The sequence below is a fragment of the Nuphar pumila genome, chromosome 4, assembly GCF_984573655.1.
Source record: "Nuphar pumila chromosome 4, dmNupPumi1.hap1.1, whole genome shotgun sequence".
NCBI classification, from domain to species: domain Eukaryota; kingdom Viridiplantae; phylum Streptophyta; class Magnoliopsida; order Nymphaeales; family Nymphaeaceae; genus Nuphar; species Nuphar pumila.
This window is the reverse complement of record NC_143252.1, coordinates 39,851,734-39,870,549: the sequence shown is the minus strand read 5'-3', so window position 1 is coordinate 39,870,549 and position 18,816 is coordinate 39,851,734. Positions and strand designations below refer to the sequence as shown.

General features: G+C 39.5%; 1 protein-coding gene across 1 annotated transcript; it reads right to left on the bottom strand.

Annotated features, from left to right (window-relative positions):
• Nucleotides 1-1,655: 1,655 nt before the first annotated feature.
• On the bottom strand, nucleotides 1,656-16,626 carry LOC149840071 (uncharacterized). The gene is made up of 5 exons (XM_090004985.1): nucleotides 16,425-16,626; nucleotides 4,515-4,540; nucleotides 3,754-4,347; nucleotides 2,331-2,768; nucleotides 1,656-2,028 (listed from the first exon to the last, which is right to left on the bottom strand). The coding sequence occupies exons 1-5, from the start codon at nucleotides 16,624-16,626 to the stop codon at nucleotides 1,945-1,947; spliced, it is 1,344 nt and encodes a 447-aa protein (XP_089861111.1). The 3' UTR covers nucleotides 1,656-1,944.
• Between the last annotated feature and the right edge of the window lie 2,190 nt (nucleotides 16,627-18,816).

Below are 18,816 nucleotides of genomic sequence, written 5' to 3'. Positions count from 1 at the left end.
AAGAGGAAAAGTGGGGTAAGGCAAAACACTACAACCCCACCAAAAAAAAAAAAAGATCCAGAGACTACCTTAAAAAGGGACACCCAACGTAGTCATGTTGCATCTGTGTTGGTTCCAACCATGACAACCGAACCGATGCAACATGTGCGGAAACATTCTAGTTGATTAACCAAACAAACACATAAAGCAAACCACACGTGTGGAAACATTCAAGTTGATGAACCAACCAAACACATAAAGCAACCACACGTGCCAGGTCTATTATTTTTATTACCACTTGAAGATTACCAATATCCAAAAGCAAGAAGTTAAAACAAAGGAGAAAAGAAGACTACACCTCACCTATTATATATATAAGCCCGTCACCCAGTCCATAGAAAGCAAGAACTGTAAAGTACAAAGAATCCCACGTTTTAATCAAGATGTAGAGAAAAACTATATGAACTTTGTGAGACACATACATAAAGAGTAATGATAAGATGCTCGAGATGAGCTTACACCACCTAGTAGCAATGTATATATATAAATGAAAACCGAACATATTAGGTCTCATTTCTCGTTCTGCTCTAGAGATGTTAAGTGTTTTATGATAAAACTAATTAAACCGTTTGATGTGTTTAGCATGCTTGATTTAGTGAGAATGGATCATATTTTTTCAACAAAGAAAATACATGTTTTATGAGAAAAAAAAACTGGTACCTTAATAGCCATTGATTTTGGGTCATCAGAAAACCTCTATAGAGGTCAGATTCCCTTGATCCAAAAAGCCGATTCCTACTAAACAAAACCTATAGATCACATCTATGGTGTTAGACGTGAGAAAAAATGTCAAAAACAATGATTTTTGAAGGGGGGCAGAACAAGTAGGTGGGTAGAAAGAACCCATTACTCTCTCGTTCTTCCCCATTTTCCCATTCTGCACCCGTTACGCCTATTAAAAGATCACAGTTTTCGATAATTTTACACATCTAACACCATAGATGTGATCTATAGGTTTTGTTTAGCGAGAACCAGTTTTGGATCACCAGAATTTGACGTGTATAAGCTTTTTCAGTAATCCAAAATCAATGGCCATGAAATCATAAGTTTTTTCAGCTCAAAAAAATACATTTTTCATCAAAAAACGTGATCCAAGAGTCGATTCCACTAAATTGAGCATACTAAACACATCTAAAGGTTCAGATCTTTCATAAAGCACTTCAAACTATGGGGCTTAGTTGGGAAAAACGAGAAAAGGACTCATATGTTCATCTCTCTCTCTCTCTCTCTCTCTCTCTCTCTCTCTCTCTATATATATATATATATATATATATATATATATATATATATATATATATATATATATTAGAAAAGTTTTGGATAATGTGATTGCAATGTACAAATAGGTCTTTTTAACATATTCTAAAGACAACAGCCTTAATCGCCGGAGGAGTCCGGCCTATGTACAGTTTTTTCGGCAATGCAAAGATGGATGGTTTTAAATGCGTGATTTTCCTACTCAGAAAACATGTTTTTTTCAATGAAAAAAACATGATACAAGAGTCATTTCCCGTTAATTCGAGCATGCTAAATACATCTCCGATGTTATATCTAGTCAAAACAAAATCATGAGATTGTACCTACAATCAACTATTAAATATAAACTCGCATATAAATATACATGAAAAAGGATGAACATGGTGAATCATGATACTTAAATATTACTCAAACAGTGTGAGGGGACGACTCAAGCTACTGAAAAGGCCAACGAGAGAATAACAAATGAGAATGACGCTTTGAATGGAAAGAAGCAAGGCTTCGGCTTCTTTCAATCATCTTCTGCTGTTCTCTTCCTTCTCTCCCAAAAGAGCACGGTTAGTCTTTTTTTTCTTCCTTCTGAGTTCGACCATTTTACAAAAGCGAGGAGACGGAGTTGGGAAAAAAATTGCAGCATCAGAGCACGAGTTAGCCTTCGTTTATACAGCTAAAAATCTGGTGAACCGCCGTTGCGATCTCATTGGCTGATGCCAGTTTACAACCTTCTTCAATCTGCACAGCACATTCATCTCTTTCGATTAATAAATAATTAAAAATACATAATATTCTAAAAATATCGTGATTTTATCACAATATTTTCAAAGGCGGAGTGGGAAATCGAATAAGCACTATGACAAAGCAACAAATAAAAGTAATTTTGGAACCACCCTATGAAAAATTCTCTACAGGAGTTGAAGACAGATCTAGAACGAAAAAAAAATGTTGTTGGTATGTCCAATTAATCTAGAAATGGAAGAAAAAATTAGAGGAAATTAAACAAAAAAAAAGTTGGCCATGGAGGGAGGAGATTGCACCTTCAGGTTAAAGGAGAAAAGCACAGAGAAATCGACGGTGGTGACGCTGAGGTGAAGAATCGAAAGGTGGAGATCTTCGAGAGCGGCGATGGCCCTGAGGAGCTGGCCCGGTCCCCGGCGGGACCGGACCTTGAGGTTGGCGTGCGTCTGAATGAGGGTGACCTCAATGTCGGCGGCAGCCGATCTGTTTTCGGCCAAGAACTCGTTCCCTCCTCCTCCTCTCTCGATGCAGTCTTCCATGGGGTACTTGTGATTGCAGTGTGAGGAGTAGGTCGAATACTGAGGTGACATGAAGAAACCGTCAAAAGGAACGGTAGTGTCCGGGCAGCATCCCTCCTCAGACCGCCTCTTCCTCTTCTGTGCTTGAAGTGACTGCAGCAGCTGCTCCAGCTCCTTCACGAAATCGATTGCGCCGCCTATGATCGAAGCCTGGTCTCCCTATAACAACAAACACGATCTAAAAATTAGTGGTACCAAGAATAAGTGAGATTGATATGAAGAAAACAAAAAGAAAGAAGAAAAAAGAAAACTTGACATGTATTTACCCAGCATATTGAGTTCATGACGAACATTCAAAGGTGGAAGTCCCTGTCTGATAATAACAATTTTCTTTTCATTCAACCAAAAAAAAGAAAAGAAAAAGCTCACGACAATCAGACAAATTATGTTTAACAAGAAAAGAATTAGTGCGGCTAACTTAATGGGTAGCAGCCTGAAGCCTATTTTTTTTTTCTTTTTTCAATAATCCAAGGGAAAACTCCTCATCACCAACTGTACATTGGCTGACTTTTAGTTGATAAAACCCTTGAGGTCCCCTGCCCACTGGAGAAAATACCCAACTTCAACCTTGCTATAAAGAACACCACCCTGAGTTTCGAACTTGTGACGTCACCTTAACTTGGTGGACATTCACAAGTCGCCCATACACTTTACAACTTTGCGAACAGTGTTTTAATGGTAAATTTTAGTTGGGTACTGTGATATATATATATATATATATATATATATATATATATATATATATATATATATATATATATATATATATATATATATATATATATATATATATATATATATATATGGAGAGAGAGAGAGAGAAAGAGTTCAACACTAACTACTCAATTGGATTCTCTCTGAAGTGAAAAAAATAAAAAAAGCTAGACTAGAAAATTACTTGGGTATTTTGACAAACTCGAAACCACAAAGTTTTGCTATAGCAACCATGGCCGTTTTAAGACTGATTTTTTGCTGGGCATATAATGAAAAAATGAATCTCCAAGAATATTAAGGTTTTTGAGAGCAAATTACAGATGGAGACTTTATGAGAACAAAAACAACCTGCTTCAAGCATTCAAGGCCAAATTTTAGTTGCTGTTTTTGTAATAAAAAAGCATTCAGAAAGTGTGAAGATTTGGGGTACCCTTTGTATGAAGGAAGGAGGCATGAGAGCCCGGAGGGCGCTGAGGTGCTCGTTCATCTGCTTCCTTCTGTTGCGTTCCACGGCAATATGCGTAATCCTCTGGCTCTCCACCTCGTCACTGTTCTTGCTCGGCTTCGAACGCTTCCTCTTCCTCCTCTCCCTCACCACAGTCCCGGTCGCCGTCTGCTGCTGAAACGAACAGGACGTAAAGTCCTTGCAATTCTCCGAGGCGCCCGGTTCTTCATTCCCATCGCCTCGGCGCGGTGGCACCTGCTCCCTCGACTCGGATTTCGCGCAGGACCGAGTCTCCGAGACGTGCGTGACGCAGCTCTCGAGCTCCATCGCTTGAACTCTCGCCTCCATCTCTCCTGCCAAGCTCTGCTGCTGTTTCTGCATACTGAGCAAGAAGGAGAAGTTTTGGTCCGTGGGGAACAATGTGGGATTCCCACTTTCCTCTACCATCTGAAAGAACGCCATGTCTGATATCCTCAAGGATTCCGTGCTCAAGATGGGTGCCCATCCTCCACCATAGCTCAACTCTAAAGGGTGCCCACCCTCGCAGAACTCCACATTCTGATGGTGGTCTCCGAATATCTGCAAGACCAACAGGAAACAGAAGAATAAGCACCTTCTCTCTCTATTCACAGATTTTTCACCCCCGAGATAAGAGACCTAGTCGCACTGTTACGGTCGCTGTGGCGCACCCATTAACCAAATTAGAGAGAGGAGTGGACAGGAGAGTTATGCACATTGGAGCTAACATGCATCCCTAAGACAATGATGAACTCTGTCATGAATATAATGTTAAGCAGGGTGCAGAGTTTCAGACACAAAGGCATATGTCAACGATAAAGTAGAATATGAAGTAAATGCCGAGTTCCCAACACGGGGGAGTCGGAGAAACGTTGGTCATAGAGAAACTCACACAAGGATTGATGATGGGCCCTTGGAGACTCTCCATTAGGGGAAAGCAAACCCTGCTTCTTTCAAGTGACTGGTCTCCTCAATGCCTTTAATTCCCTGCAAAACATTTGGGTATCCGTCGAGCTTCCCCCTGCAATTAATAATGGTGGCAGAAGGACAACACTAAGGCCTCCTGGACCCCTCCCTTTTTTCCCTTATCCCCAAACCTTCTTGAATGGGAGGGTACCCTCTGTTTCCTTTTACCTGTATTGTGTCTTCTCTCAAACTAGAGGTGGTCAAGGAGGCAACACATTTAATGCCTTTGTGCTATCAAGAGGGCAATGGGGATATCCTTCATCCTTGTAACAAATTGGACTATCAAAAGAGAGAGAGAGAGAGAGAGAGAGAGAGAGAGAGAGAGAGAGAGATTTTGAAGGGGGGACAAAAAAGGAAAAAAAAAAGAGGTACGTAGGTGAAGAATGAAGGGGTGAAAAATTAAATAGAAATGGGCTACACTTGAGAGGGGAGTTGTCTGGTTTACAAGTCCCATGCATTATTGGCATGGCAGGTTTGTCCACGAGCGGCGACAGACAGTTGTGGAGACTCACCCCCAAGCGTACAGCACAAGGTCATGGGCTATCTGCTGTGGATCGTGTCATCGTCTGATCACAATTCATTGACATGCACCTCCTAAGACTTAACCCTCCCACGGGGAGAAACAACTCCAAAAAAGAGCCCTAGAAGAGACCACATTCAGTATTATTGTTGATATTATTGGTACTCTTTATTTTATGTGTTTGTCATCACGAGGGATTGCTAGTGAAAATGGCTAATGATGGCAAAGATGTGAGAGAGATCAGGTGATGTGTCTTATATGACCCTTGGACTTTGGTTTCTGAGCAAGCGAGAGAGAAAGAGAGGGGTGGGCTCGGGTATTGTGTGCAGAGAAGGGAGAGAGGTGGTGTTGCTTTCAAGACAGTGGTCTTACCGGTGGTGGTGGTTGGGGGGGGGGGGCATCCTTCGTGGTCGTCTTACTTGAATGATTGGTCCGCCGGTTGATAATATATAGTAGATGAAAGCCCAGCTCGCCTCCCCAATCCCCTCGTGGACCGTGTTTACTTTTTGACGCAGAAGCTTCTTCCCGAGGCTAGACGCGACCTCGCCATTGTTTTGACATATATCATTTTATTCAAGCATGCAGCCAGAGAGAGAGAGAGTGTGTGTGCAACCCAAGGGGTTTGGCGTAGTGAAATGGGGGCCTAAGACTGTGAGACGGGCAGTTTAGGCTCAAATCCCATGAGCGCCATCCTCTTGTACAAGCTAAAGCTTGGCGACTCTTTGAGGTTGATGAGTAAGCCCTCAGAGTCTTACGCCGATATGACCAGAGATCATAGTATGGTAGGCTGAGCCAGGGCAGTTAGACCTCTGAGCCTCGGCCGGGTGGTTTCTCAGTGTAAAGAGAGAGCCGAAAGAAGATCAACAAAATGTTGAACCCATGAACCGAACAACAGAGAAAACAAGAAAACAAAACTAAAATATTTCAGGTGAAAGAGAGAGAGAGAGAGAGAGAGAGAGAGGTGCTGTGGTGGTGGACAAATTATCTTGTTGAAATTAGTAGCAAGAGTAATGTTGTCAGTATCGGTATCGGTATCGGCCCTAATCGTTTGGCCAATGATTCAGGTGAATCAGTCGATACAGATTCTCAAGTGAATCATTCTGATCGGTTAAAAAACAATTAAAAAATATTTCATGTCAATAAGGATGTTATACTTGTTAAAACCATTAAAAGAATATTTAAAAAATCGCCATACATTGGTGACAAGGTGCCACCCTAAGGCCAAGCATAAAGCAATACAAGTAAAAAAAAAAACTAAAACAGACCAAAAAAAAAATCCTAGGAAGGTCGATCAAATTCAAATATGATTTTCAGGCCATTTAAATTTATATCTTTGTCTTAGCTCTCGTTGTATCATGCCAAGGATGATCCCATATACAATAGGTTTGAAGAATTCATTGAAAGTTTGATTGTTCCTTTCAAACCAACTCATCCTCCAAGCTATCAAGAATCAACGCCTAACAAAAACCCATTTGGGGCCTTTCCTATGGAAGTCACGTGTCAAAAGTATATCCCTAAAAGAATGGTTGATTGCCATCGCCCGACCTGACTCCCCCACACTGCTTGTCGTATGTCTCACATGAATTTACAATAGTTAAATAGATGAATTTTTATTCCACAGAGAAAGCTAGGGTTAGGCAGACTCCTACCATTTATACAACCACACCACGGGCTCGAACTTACAACCTCCAAACAAGCGGAGACACCCTCCAGTTGGTAGTTAAATAGATGAATTGACGTCACCTCACTTGATTCACACATTCTCTATTTACTTGCAAGATGAAAGCCCCTTGATTTTTTTTTTAAATGCATCTGTTTGGACCTTGTCCATCATGATTAACCATGCAAACATAGATCATCTTGTTGGGAGGCCCTCGCCCCCAAAGACATAATGCGCGATAACAAGACTTCACCGAGAACCTCCTATCTGAACACAATTTCCATATGATCCTATATTATCATCAATCCAAATAACTAAGTGCTGCTGGTGAGTGAAAGAAAAGATTGCTGCTCACACAAAGTGCTGCTGGTGAGGGTGTTCTGAAGTCAAAGCACCAAGCCTCTTGATTTGACCCCATTGTGGCAACTGAACGGCTTGTTCCAGTCACCGCACTAAAGAGGTTCGAGAATCGATCCCTTAAAGGACTGGTCCTCCATCCAAACGTCCCACAAAAAACTCCTACACCATCCATCACCTAAATCCACCTTTGACACGTTCTAGAAAAACCGGTAAACTAAGGCACTTCTAAAACCCCCAACTATTTGTTTAACTTGTGTCCGTACCTAAAGGTGTCAACGAGTCAGGTTTGATTCAGAACCAGGTGAAACCAGATTTTGATAGTATTTTTGGGTATGGTATCGGGTTTGAACCAAGCTCTAATCGGGTCCACTATAAGAGAAGCCATATCTAGAACCGGTAAAAACTACATTAACCAAACCCAGACCATACCTGGTAAAATGATATTTTTTATCATTTTTACATTGAAAATTTGCAGGTCTTAATCGAAACTCGAGTCGGACCCGAGTCTGGTATAAAATTTCACAAATTATGCCTGGATCCATGTATTAATCGAACCTTTGAGTCCAGACCCAAGTCTTAATCGGGTTTTATTATTTATCACAATACCCAGATCCTATAGGGTTTGGTTCAGGGCGGGTCCAGGTAAACCAGACCCGTTAAAACCCCTACTTGTACCCATGGGCATGACTACCCATATAAACCATACTTTTGCATGAGACACTTGGCCACCATGCTTTCTTTAGCATGTATCACCTACCACCAGTTAATAATAAAAGCATGTTAGCATGAAGATCTCTAATACCAAGCCCACCAATTTCAGTGAGTAACTAGACTGTTTGCCAACTCACCGAACCGTGTGTGAGGTTCCATCCTTTCTACCAGCCTATATAAAATTTTGAAATCATTTTAGTCTTCTTAAGCATCAGAAACATCAACACTACACCTTAACAAGATCATGTCCAAACCATAATGATAGTCTTTCCGTGCTAAACAAAAAAAAAAGTTATGATCATGACGTGCATGTAGGTTTATCAATAATTTCAAAAAACAAAAGTCCACAAATGTCAAAATTTATGACTAAAAGAAGTCACTCATATCTTTATTTTCAAAAGAATACAATCCAATGTGTCATCCTTAAAAAATAATTTATTGGATTTGAATGAGAAGATGCCACTTATCGGTGACATCATATCGTTGTTATTAGATCTAATCGGCCCCAAAATGATTCAAAAGGGACCGATTCAAGGTATATTAAATGGTTTTTTTAATATTTTAAAAAAAATTAAAAAAATTTAGCATTTTTTTATATTTTAATGATACTTATCATCTCTTGGTGAAAAAGGGCGGATCAAAAAGCCATTCAATTCAATTCAAGGGTTTTTTAAAGAGACTGATCCAAAAATATTTTGGGGACCCTAAAATGAGAATTTTCAATGTGATTTGTAGTGGTAATGGTGGGATCGGGCCGTTAGTCCCGTGACTAGGGTTTTATGCCCTTTTGTCATGTATATAATCCCCTCTTTTGAGAGTTGAGGTAAGAGTTTCAGATACATTGGAAATTAGGGTTTTGAGAGCTCTGTATCTCACCTCTCTATTTTCTCGCATTTGCTAGTATATTTTTGCCCCTACTTTCACTCGTGGAAGCAGGCTTCAGATCTTATATTTTTTTGCTTCATTTTTATGTGTGTGCTTTTTATAATATATATATATATATATATATATATATATATATATATATATATATATATATATATATATATATATATATATATATATATATATATATATATATATATAGAGAGAGAGAGAGAGAGAGAGAGAGAGAGAGAGAGAGTAATGGGTCTGTACTAAACCAAGTGCTAAATGGGACTTTCATGTTTTTTCATTTTATTTTAAATCTTCATCATACAGATGCGATATATGTACTTGATTTTATAGGGATCAGCTCTTGAAGCGTTTGACTCGAACACATAGGTGGATTTTTATAAAGTTCAAAAAATCAATGGTACAAAATCTTTGTAAATTATCAAGGCTCCAAACATCATTTTTTTCATCGAAAACACATGATCCAGGTATGGATTCTTAGTAAATCGGCCATGCCCAACACATTTATGGGGCTGAAACTGCATAAAAAGCATCGTAGAAGCCCGAAAAACCAATTTAGCACACAGTTTAGCACCAAATGAGTTCAGTATGGACCCATTACTCTATATATACAATATAGGAAAATAGATCCGTGCTAAACCAATTTGGTGCTAAACTGCGTGCTAAATGGGTTTTCTGGGCTTCTCCAATAATTTTTATGCCGTTTCGGCCCTATAAATGTGTTGGGCATGGTCGATTTACTAAGAATCCACACTTGGATCATGTGTTTTCGATGAAAAAAATGATGTTTAGAGCCTCAAAAATTTACAAAGATTTTGGACCGATGATTTTTTTGAAATTTATAAAAACTACCCATGTATTGGAATCAAACGTTTCAAGAGCTGATCCCTATAAAATAAAGTATATAGATTACATCTGTATGGTCAAAATTTAAAAATAAAATGAAAAAAATCCAAAAACTTGTTTAGCACGCGGTTTAGCACCAACCCATTACTCTCTCTCTCTTTATATATATATATATATATATATATATATATATATATATATATATATATATATATATATATATATATAAAGAGAGAGAGAGAGAGAGAGAGACGAAAGAAGATCAACATTATCACTCATGAAGATCAACAAAATGTTGAACCCATGAACCGAACAAAATAGAAAATAAAACTAAAATATAGAAAAACAAAAGCTAAAAAAAAATAAACTACAGACAGCTAGCAACAAACAACAAAGCCAAGCTCAACCAGGATCCGCTGGATTAGAAGAAACCACCGATGAGTGAACGTTGTTCAGACGGAAGGAGAGTTCTCTAAGATGCATATGTAGAATCACATATACATCAACCAGGATTTTATGGACAAGATTATTAAGGATGACCGAAATTTGACGGAAAGTAGCATCATTGCGTGCCATCCAAACAAACCACCAAGTAGTAAGCAACCATGTCTTCCAGATCAGTCTCCACCGCTTGCATCGTCTAATTTCAATAGGGCTCAGGAGCAGATCAAGCGCAAAGACTCCTTTTTGACAATTACGTCCGGAGATCTCCATGTCCTATTAAATAGGGCCACAAAGATTGGGCAAGACCAGAATAAATGAAAAGTAGTTTCTTCAGCAGCTTGACAAAGCACACACCAACTTGGAAACTGAAAGCCCAACTTCTTTAAATAACAGTGACTCTGAACCCTATGATGTAAAATTAACCAAGCCAAGACACGAGATCTTGGGGAAGGGCCCTTACCTCATAACGCACACTCAGGTAACCAATCTGCCCATGGGGGGAGCAACGATCTATACACTTTGTGGGTGTGGAACGCACCATTTGGTGCAATCGCTCATTGCAACCACTGATCATAATTTTCAGCATCCCCATTTTGATCTTTAAAGGACAATAAGGCTCTCAGCCACATGCTTCACAAGTGCGAGATCGCCAACCCCCGGGTTCTATGATGAAAATGAGATAAATCAGGAGCACCATATTTAGCATGAAGCAAACGAGCACATGGAGAACTTGGTTGATGGGCCATCCAACATTGCTTGGCCACAAGAACAATACTCCTCTGTCTTGGAGCAAAAACATCTAAGTCAGCCATACGCCTAGGTAGCACTACCGTTCGCCAACCAACCAAATGATGCTTACTCTTAAGTTGACACTCAGACCAAAGAAAAATCCTCATTAAACGACAAATTTGCTTCGCTACGTCCATAGGCATCACAAACATTGACATGGAGAATTCAATGATAGAAGAAAGAACATGTCTGATTAAAGTCAAGCGGCCAGCGATGGAGAGATAAGACGCCTGCCACGAAAAAAGCTTATTTTCACTTTTTGAATAGTTGGAGCCCAAACAGCGGAAGAGAGGCGCTTCACTTGTAATGGCAAACTCAAATACGTCATCGGCAACTCAGAGATTGCGCAATTAAAAATCTGTTGACCCGCTGCAAGCATAGGAGACTGAACATTAAACATAGTAAGAGAGCATTTGCTATCATTTAGGAAAAGCCCAGAAAGAGAAAGAAAGAACTGAAGAATAATCTTGAATCTAAGTATCTGCTGCACGTTTGCTCCCCAAAAAATAATCATATCATCAGTATAAATAATAATATGATCCGAGAAATCCAGAACATCTAGAGGATCTATCAGGCGCTTCTCTGCAGCACGCTTAAGCAACACCACGAGACCCTCAACAATGACATTGAACAACAAAGGCGAGAGAGGGCAGCCATGCCTTAATCCACGCCCCAACTTGATCTGGCCACCTCTAGTGCCGTTAATCTTAATCATGGCTTGAGCATATATATATATATATATATATATATATATATATATATATATATATATATATATATATATATATATAGAGAGAGAGAGAGAGAGAGAGAGAGAGGTGGGGTCAAAATCTCAAAAGCAGTCCTCGTGAGGTCTTTACATTGGTTGACGACTTGCCATGGACTCGATTGTTAGAGTCCAAACTCCACCTGTATGAGTCGTAGCCAAGTACACAGTTGGCTCGATCTAACACCAGAAGTTAACGTTGTTTGACTCATGGCCCAGCTAGTCATGTAAGGTCAAGATCATCATCATCAGCAGCATTCAGCAATATTGTCCCATACACAAGTTGATTGTAGGGCCATCCCTCCCCATGTGAAGAAACTATTGCCTGAGTAGTAAAATTGGGGGCCAGTCAAGTCCATTAACAGATTGGGGTGAGATTCCCATGAGAGCAAAGGAAAGATGGTCAGGATTGCCCCAATCTGACCGTATAAGGCAACATTATTTGTACCTATCAGGCGAGCTTCCAACACTAGGGACAAAGGGCCTTCACATTTACTTGATCACCCTTTCCCACCCTCTTTCTTTTTTAACATATATATCTAGAGATTCCCTTGTGATAAATTTGATTGTAACAAGAGTGCCCCCACATGTAGGGTATACTTTTTGCAGATACCGATACTCAAGTGAATTTTTCTGTATCGGCCTAAAAATAATAAAAATTTATTACATGTCAGTTATAACGCGCGTGACAAATGTTCAAACCATTAAAATAATTTTAAATTAATATTTAAAATTTTTGGTATTTTTTTATATATTTATTAAAAAATAGCCGATCGATTCAGGCTTGCAGTGTATAGATTTTTTGCCGATACGATGCATATCGGCCGATACGCACAGATACTGATAACATTGGTCTCATGTCTTATCTGTGTTCTATACGAGCCGTCATATTCTTCTTTCTCCCTTATTTTTCTCATCTATAGTTCAAAATCAGTATCATTTGTGGTTTGGAACAATTTTGTCAAGATCTTATCAGTCATTGAATCGTTATTCAGGTGAATCAACCGATACCAATTCTCAACTGAATTGAATTGAATCGGCCAACTTACAATCTGCATATGACACCTGTCATAAAAATATTAAAATAATATTAAAAAACTATTTTTAGCATTTTTTACATTTATTTGAAAAAATCTGAATCGGGTCAGTTGCACATTGATTTTTTACCGATACGATATGAATTTGGCATTCGGGCCTTTTTTGCAACAATATTGAGAACATTGGTTTGGATAATTGAACATGACGTATTTGTATGTTAGTTGTAACTTGATAGGACCTCGAGGTTGAGGTCCTCCTGACTTGGGGGCTGTTTGTTATACTTCCACCCAAGGGAAGCTGCTTTCCCAAGAAAAGGACACCAGCTAGGAGGGAGGGAAAGTGCTTTTTAATGGGGACCGTGTAAACCCGTTTTGGCCGAAAAGTTGTTTTTCTGTGTTTTATTACGTAGGCCCTGACATATCTCTCACGAACATGTTTGTTTTGTTATTCTTAAGAAATATGTCCTATTTCCTATGAAACAAGGTACCATTCGTAGGAAAGAGCATGAAACAAATTCCTCCTCAGGGAGAGAGCCCGAAATCTAAAAGTCCTAGATATCCAAGTGAGAATGTGGACTAATCCTAGCGTTGGTTGGACAACTATGATTGAATGTAAGATGGATTACATCATAAGTCAGATGATGGACTCCGTGCTTCGTTTACCACTCAGGGTGGAGCCCTTTATCAGTGGGTCGGGTTTGACCCTGACCCGACCCATACCAAACCCTATAAGGTCAGGGTTTGGTGATAAAGAAGGAGGCTCGATTAGAATATGGGTCATACCCAAAGAACACGATTAGTATATAGAACCGAGTATTTTTTGGGATACACAAATTTTCAATGTAAAAAGTTAAAAATATTATTTTATAGGGTATGAACCGGGTCTGGTTTATGTAATTCTGATAGGACCTCAGTTTGGTTTTTCTTATGGTGGATCCAGTCGGACCCTCATCCACACCCGGTAACAGCACCTCAAAGTCGATCAGATTCTGGTTTGGACCCACTTAGGTTCAAACACCTTTTAGCCTACCGGGTCAAGCTGGTTTGTGGGGGTAAACTTAACTAAAGCAAGACAAACAAAAAGAAACCAGGAAGGCACTTTCATATAAGGATGTTTGCCATTTTCAAAGAGTGGTGAGGAGAGTTTGGGCAACTTGGTGGATGGAGAGGCAGCTAAGAATCACTTGTAACACCAAGGTTCCGTTTGATTTACGCGAAAGGAAAACCTTTTCGCATGAAAATGGCCCTACATTTTCCCGTGGGGCCCTTCTTTTCCATGAAAGGCCTTTTGAAAAGGTATGGAAAGATCTTTCATGAGTAGGGGGAAGCTGGCTATTTTTCAATCTGCGTACTCCCTTTCACATGAAAGAGGAATTCTGCCGCAGCTTTGGAACAAATGGAGATGGGGGGGGGGGGGGGGGGGGGCTCCACTTGTTTGGTAAGAGCACTTAGTGCATGTCACCTAGTGTTGTTAGGATGTTGCAAGTTCAAATCCCAATGTTTAGAGTGGGGGTCTGCCTAACCCATCTTTCTTCATAAAAAAAATAAACTTCCCTTTAGTGGGAAGCTTGTCTCTCTCATTTTTCTAATTCAATTCTTTTTTACTTTCTTAACGTTCTCTTTAGCTTATTGTCACTTGCCCCTCACTACCTACATCTGTTATATTGATAATAATAATTTATTTATAACAAGCTGGCATGTTGATTGCATATCGTGTTTCTTTGAGTCCACTTGCTCGCTCCCTTCTTGGGGCTCTGCCTGTCTGGCAGTAGTAGTTAGTGCAGGTCGCCTTTGTGTTGGGAAGTTGCAAGTTCGAATCCCAATGGTATATGGTTGTATAACTAGTAGGCGTTCACCTAACCTCAGCTTTCTCTGTCAAAAAATATATATGTCCATCAACCTTAGATATTTCATTTGCCTAAGGTAGCCTTCGACTATATATAAAAAGTCTCTTAGTTTGGTATGGAAGGAAAGGGTACCACAAACCATGCATAGATAAACTAGGCTCTTGTTTAAGGGTAAGGCCTATAAAGGGGAACAGTTTCTTTTCTGAAAAGTATAAATGGGAATAGTATGCATAGGCAAGAAGATATGTTTTTCATAAAAACAGGAAGCATATATACTTTTGCAATTGGGAAAAGTACACCTGAACTCTGTAAAACATCAAATGCACGTTGGTCGTTAGTATGGGAATGCAACTTCCAGCCCTTAAACTGCAGAGTGACTGTTGGGGCAAATTCTAGCTAAAAGTTGATGAGGACCACGTTAGGCAACTCTGCTCCACACTCTCATAGAAACCAAATTGGTATAGTCGGTAGTCCTTTAGATTCTTTTTGATATTTTACGCGAAAAACTGGACCTGAGTCCGTGACCTAGTTGCACTTGGTTAACCTGCCGAGCCTATGGTCGCTTTCCCTGATGCATAAAACTTCGTGGCTAGAACCTCCACTGCCCATGGCCAATACTTGCTTAGGCTTATGAACATGAACCCCTTCATGGAGGTTTTCAACATGGGATTCAAGGATTTACACATAAAAAGTGGTAGGTGGCAAAAAAAAATTAAACTGAAACCTACTTGTGGCAACATGGCATTTTTCTCACAATGATGGTTTGATGTTTGTTTCATTCATGGTGCGAAAGGATTACATCAGGATTGTCAGCTGGATACTTTCCCATAAAAGTTGCATGAAACAAGCAAGCCCTTAATGAATAATGTTGTGTGGGCAGCAATTATATATAATATTCTAAAATAGAGCTGCAATGGGACAATGTAGTGCATGAGGGAAATTACATGAAGTCAATGTCTTTTTTTTATATGCAAGCTGGGGTTAAGCAGACCCCTACCAGTTTATACAACTATACCACTGGGTTTTGAACATGCAACCTCACAACACAAGGTGTCGTGCACTAGTTGCTCCTACTAGACAAGTGAAGCCAATGTTGTCAAATTGGTTTCGGAATCCAATTAAAAACATAATAACAAACAAATATCATAACTATCATAATATTAAAAATAGAAAAAGTCCTGTTCTGGCCAATTCTCAATTAAATAAGTGAGGAGTCAATCTGACCGGAATAGGCCGACTCCGGCAATTAAATTTAACAACATTCCATGAAGCTATCCTTTTCACTTGGTCTAGTTATCCCACGTGCTTCTGAATGAAGCTGTGATGGGATCACCAAAAAAGAAGCCCCTAAGGAAAACCTTTGTGGGTTGCATTCCAACCCATGGGAGTTGTCAGGAAATCTTGGTTGGCCACAATGGGACTCTTGAAAAAGAGGATCAAGTGCATTGCGATTGTATACTTTTTAGTGTGTGAAGAGATCAAAAACACTGTAGAAGAGTCACACGGTTTACGTGGTTCGGCCTGTGTAGCCTACATCCACGGAGGAAGATCATTCATCTTTTATTCTCTCATCCTTTTGAGTACAACAGGAAGGGGTACTTATAGTAACAGTCCCACAGAGATAGGGAAAGTAAGTAAAGAGATATACATGTTAGAAAGCTAATGAGAGAAATAATGAAAGTGAAATCGCCAGATCTCCCACGATAGGATATTGATCATCACTCCCCCTTAAGTGGAGCATGTATGTCATGACATCCCCACTTACTCATTGCTTGGTGTAGATCAGACCTCGATATACCTTTGGTTAGTCCATCAGCAACTTGCTCATTGCCTTCAATGAAGAGAGTTCTGATTTCTCCAGTAACAACTTTGTTCCTCACATAGTGACAATCAATTTCTATGTGTTTAGTTTTTTCATGATAGACAGGGTTAGCAGCGATATGTATAGCAACTTTGTTGTCACAGAATATGTCGATAGGTTCTTTTGTGGAAAACCCCATTTCTTTGAGAATGTTCTTTGTCCAAGTGAGTTCACAGGCTCCATCTGCCATAGCACGGTATTCAGCCTCAGCACTGGACCTGGCTATAACCTTTTGCTTCTTGCTTTTCCAAGTGACTAAGTTTCCTCCGACAAACACACATTACCTTGTAGTGGACTTCCTATCAAGGATGTCACCCTCCCAATCTGCATCTGTGAATCCAGTGATGTCAGCATTGTTGTTCCTTTTATACCAAAACCCTTGTCCAGGTGATCTTTTTATATAGCGAAGAATTCGATCAACAGCATTCATATGAGTCACCCGAGGGTCATGCATAAATCTGCTGACATAGCTAACAACATAACATATATCAGGACGAGTTACAGTAAGATATATTAATCTTCCAACAAGACGTTGAAACCTTTCCCTGTCAACCTGTGGTTCATCATGTTGAGCACTGATTTTACAATTAGAATCCATAGGAGTATCAACTGGTCGTGCACCAATCTTCCTAGTTTCTCGAAGGATGTCAAGTGCATATTTGCGCTGAGATAAGAACAACCCTTTGTTGGAGTGAGCTATCTCAATGCCAAGAAATTATTTGATTCTTTCTAGATCCTTGATATCAAAAGTGACTTGAAGATATTCCTTTAAGTCTTTTATTTCTTTTGCATCATTACCAGTTAGAATGATGTCATCGACATATATGAGAATGAATATAGTACTAACTTTGTTCTTCTTCATGAACAAAGTGTTATCAGTATGACATTTGGAATATCCAATTTTCTCAAGAGCTTTGCTGAGCTTAAGATACCAAGCTCTGGGAGATTGTTTCAAACCATATATGGCTTTATTAAGCTTGCAGACAAAATCAGTACCTTCTTGAGGATGACCAGGCGGAAGTGTCATATAAATTTCTTCATCTAGCTCTCCTTGAAGAAATACATTCTTGACATCAAGTTGATGAAGAGTCCAATCAAAGTTACATGCAATAGAAAGTACAATGCGCAGAGTATTCATTTTAGCAACAAGAGCGAAGGTCTCTTCGTAATCAATACCTTGAGTTTGGGTGTAGCCTTTGGCTACGAGACGAGCTTTATATCGGTCAAGAGTTCCATCACTCTTGAATTTTAATCGATAATGCCATTTGCATCCCACAGCCTTGAACCCTTGAGGGAGTTTCACAAGATCCCATGTATGATTTTTCTCTAAGGCTTCAAGTTCCTCTTCCATGGCTTTGCTCCAGTTCTTGTCGTCTTTAACTTCGAGGTAAGTTTCAGGCTCTTTTCTGCTATCAAGCTCTTTGATGAACAAGTCATAGCTTTTTGAGATCTAGTTATAACCAATGTGATTTTCTATGGGGCAAACAGTAGAGCAGTAAGTCTCGTAGTCAGCTAAATACCTTGGAGTACTCCGAACACGTTCAGATCTTTTGAGTTGAGAGGAGCTTTCAGTTGATTCTCTTGGGTCAACATTCATAGGATAATTCGTTTGATTAACAGACTGATCACTCTCTAAAATAGTCTCAACTGTTCAAAGGAGATTGTCATAGTCCTCCATTGTCTGAGTAGTGTTCTCCCCCTGACTTTTATCCTGAAAAACATCATTTAAGACAAAGAAAGGAACATCTTCATTGAAGCATACATCTCGCAACACATGAAGCTTACCACTTTCTGGATCATAGCATTTGTACCCCTTTGAGCTGGAGCTATATTCAACGAACACACACTTCTTAGTTCGAGGACTAAGCTTGTCTCTTTTATGAGACAAAATCCATACATGAACAGTACACCCGAAAGTGCGAAAATAATGGATGTTGGTCTTGGACCCAGTCAGAAGTTCAATTGGACTCTTGTAACTTAACCATCTGCTAGGCGTTCGGTTAATTATGTGACAGGTTGTGGCAACAGCAAAGTTCCATAACTGTTTTGGAACCTTACTTTGAAACATAAGACTTCTTGCAACTTCAAGTAAATGACGATTTTTTCTTTCAGAGACCCCATTTTGTTGGGGGGTGTCAACACAAGAAGTCTGATGAATAATGCCCTAATCTTTGATGAATTCCTCAAACCAATGATTTACGTATTCTGTCCCATTCTCAGTACGAAGCATTTTAATCTTGCGAGCATATTGGGTTTCAACCATTTTGTAAAATGCCTTAAAGTGATTGAAAACTTCATACTTGCTTTTCATCAAATAGATCCAAGTAAC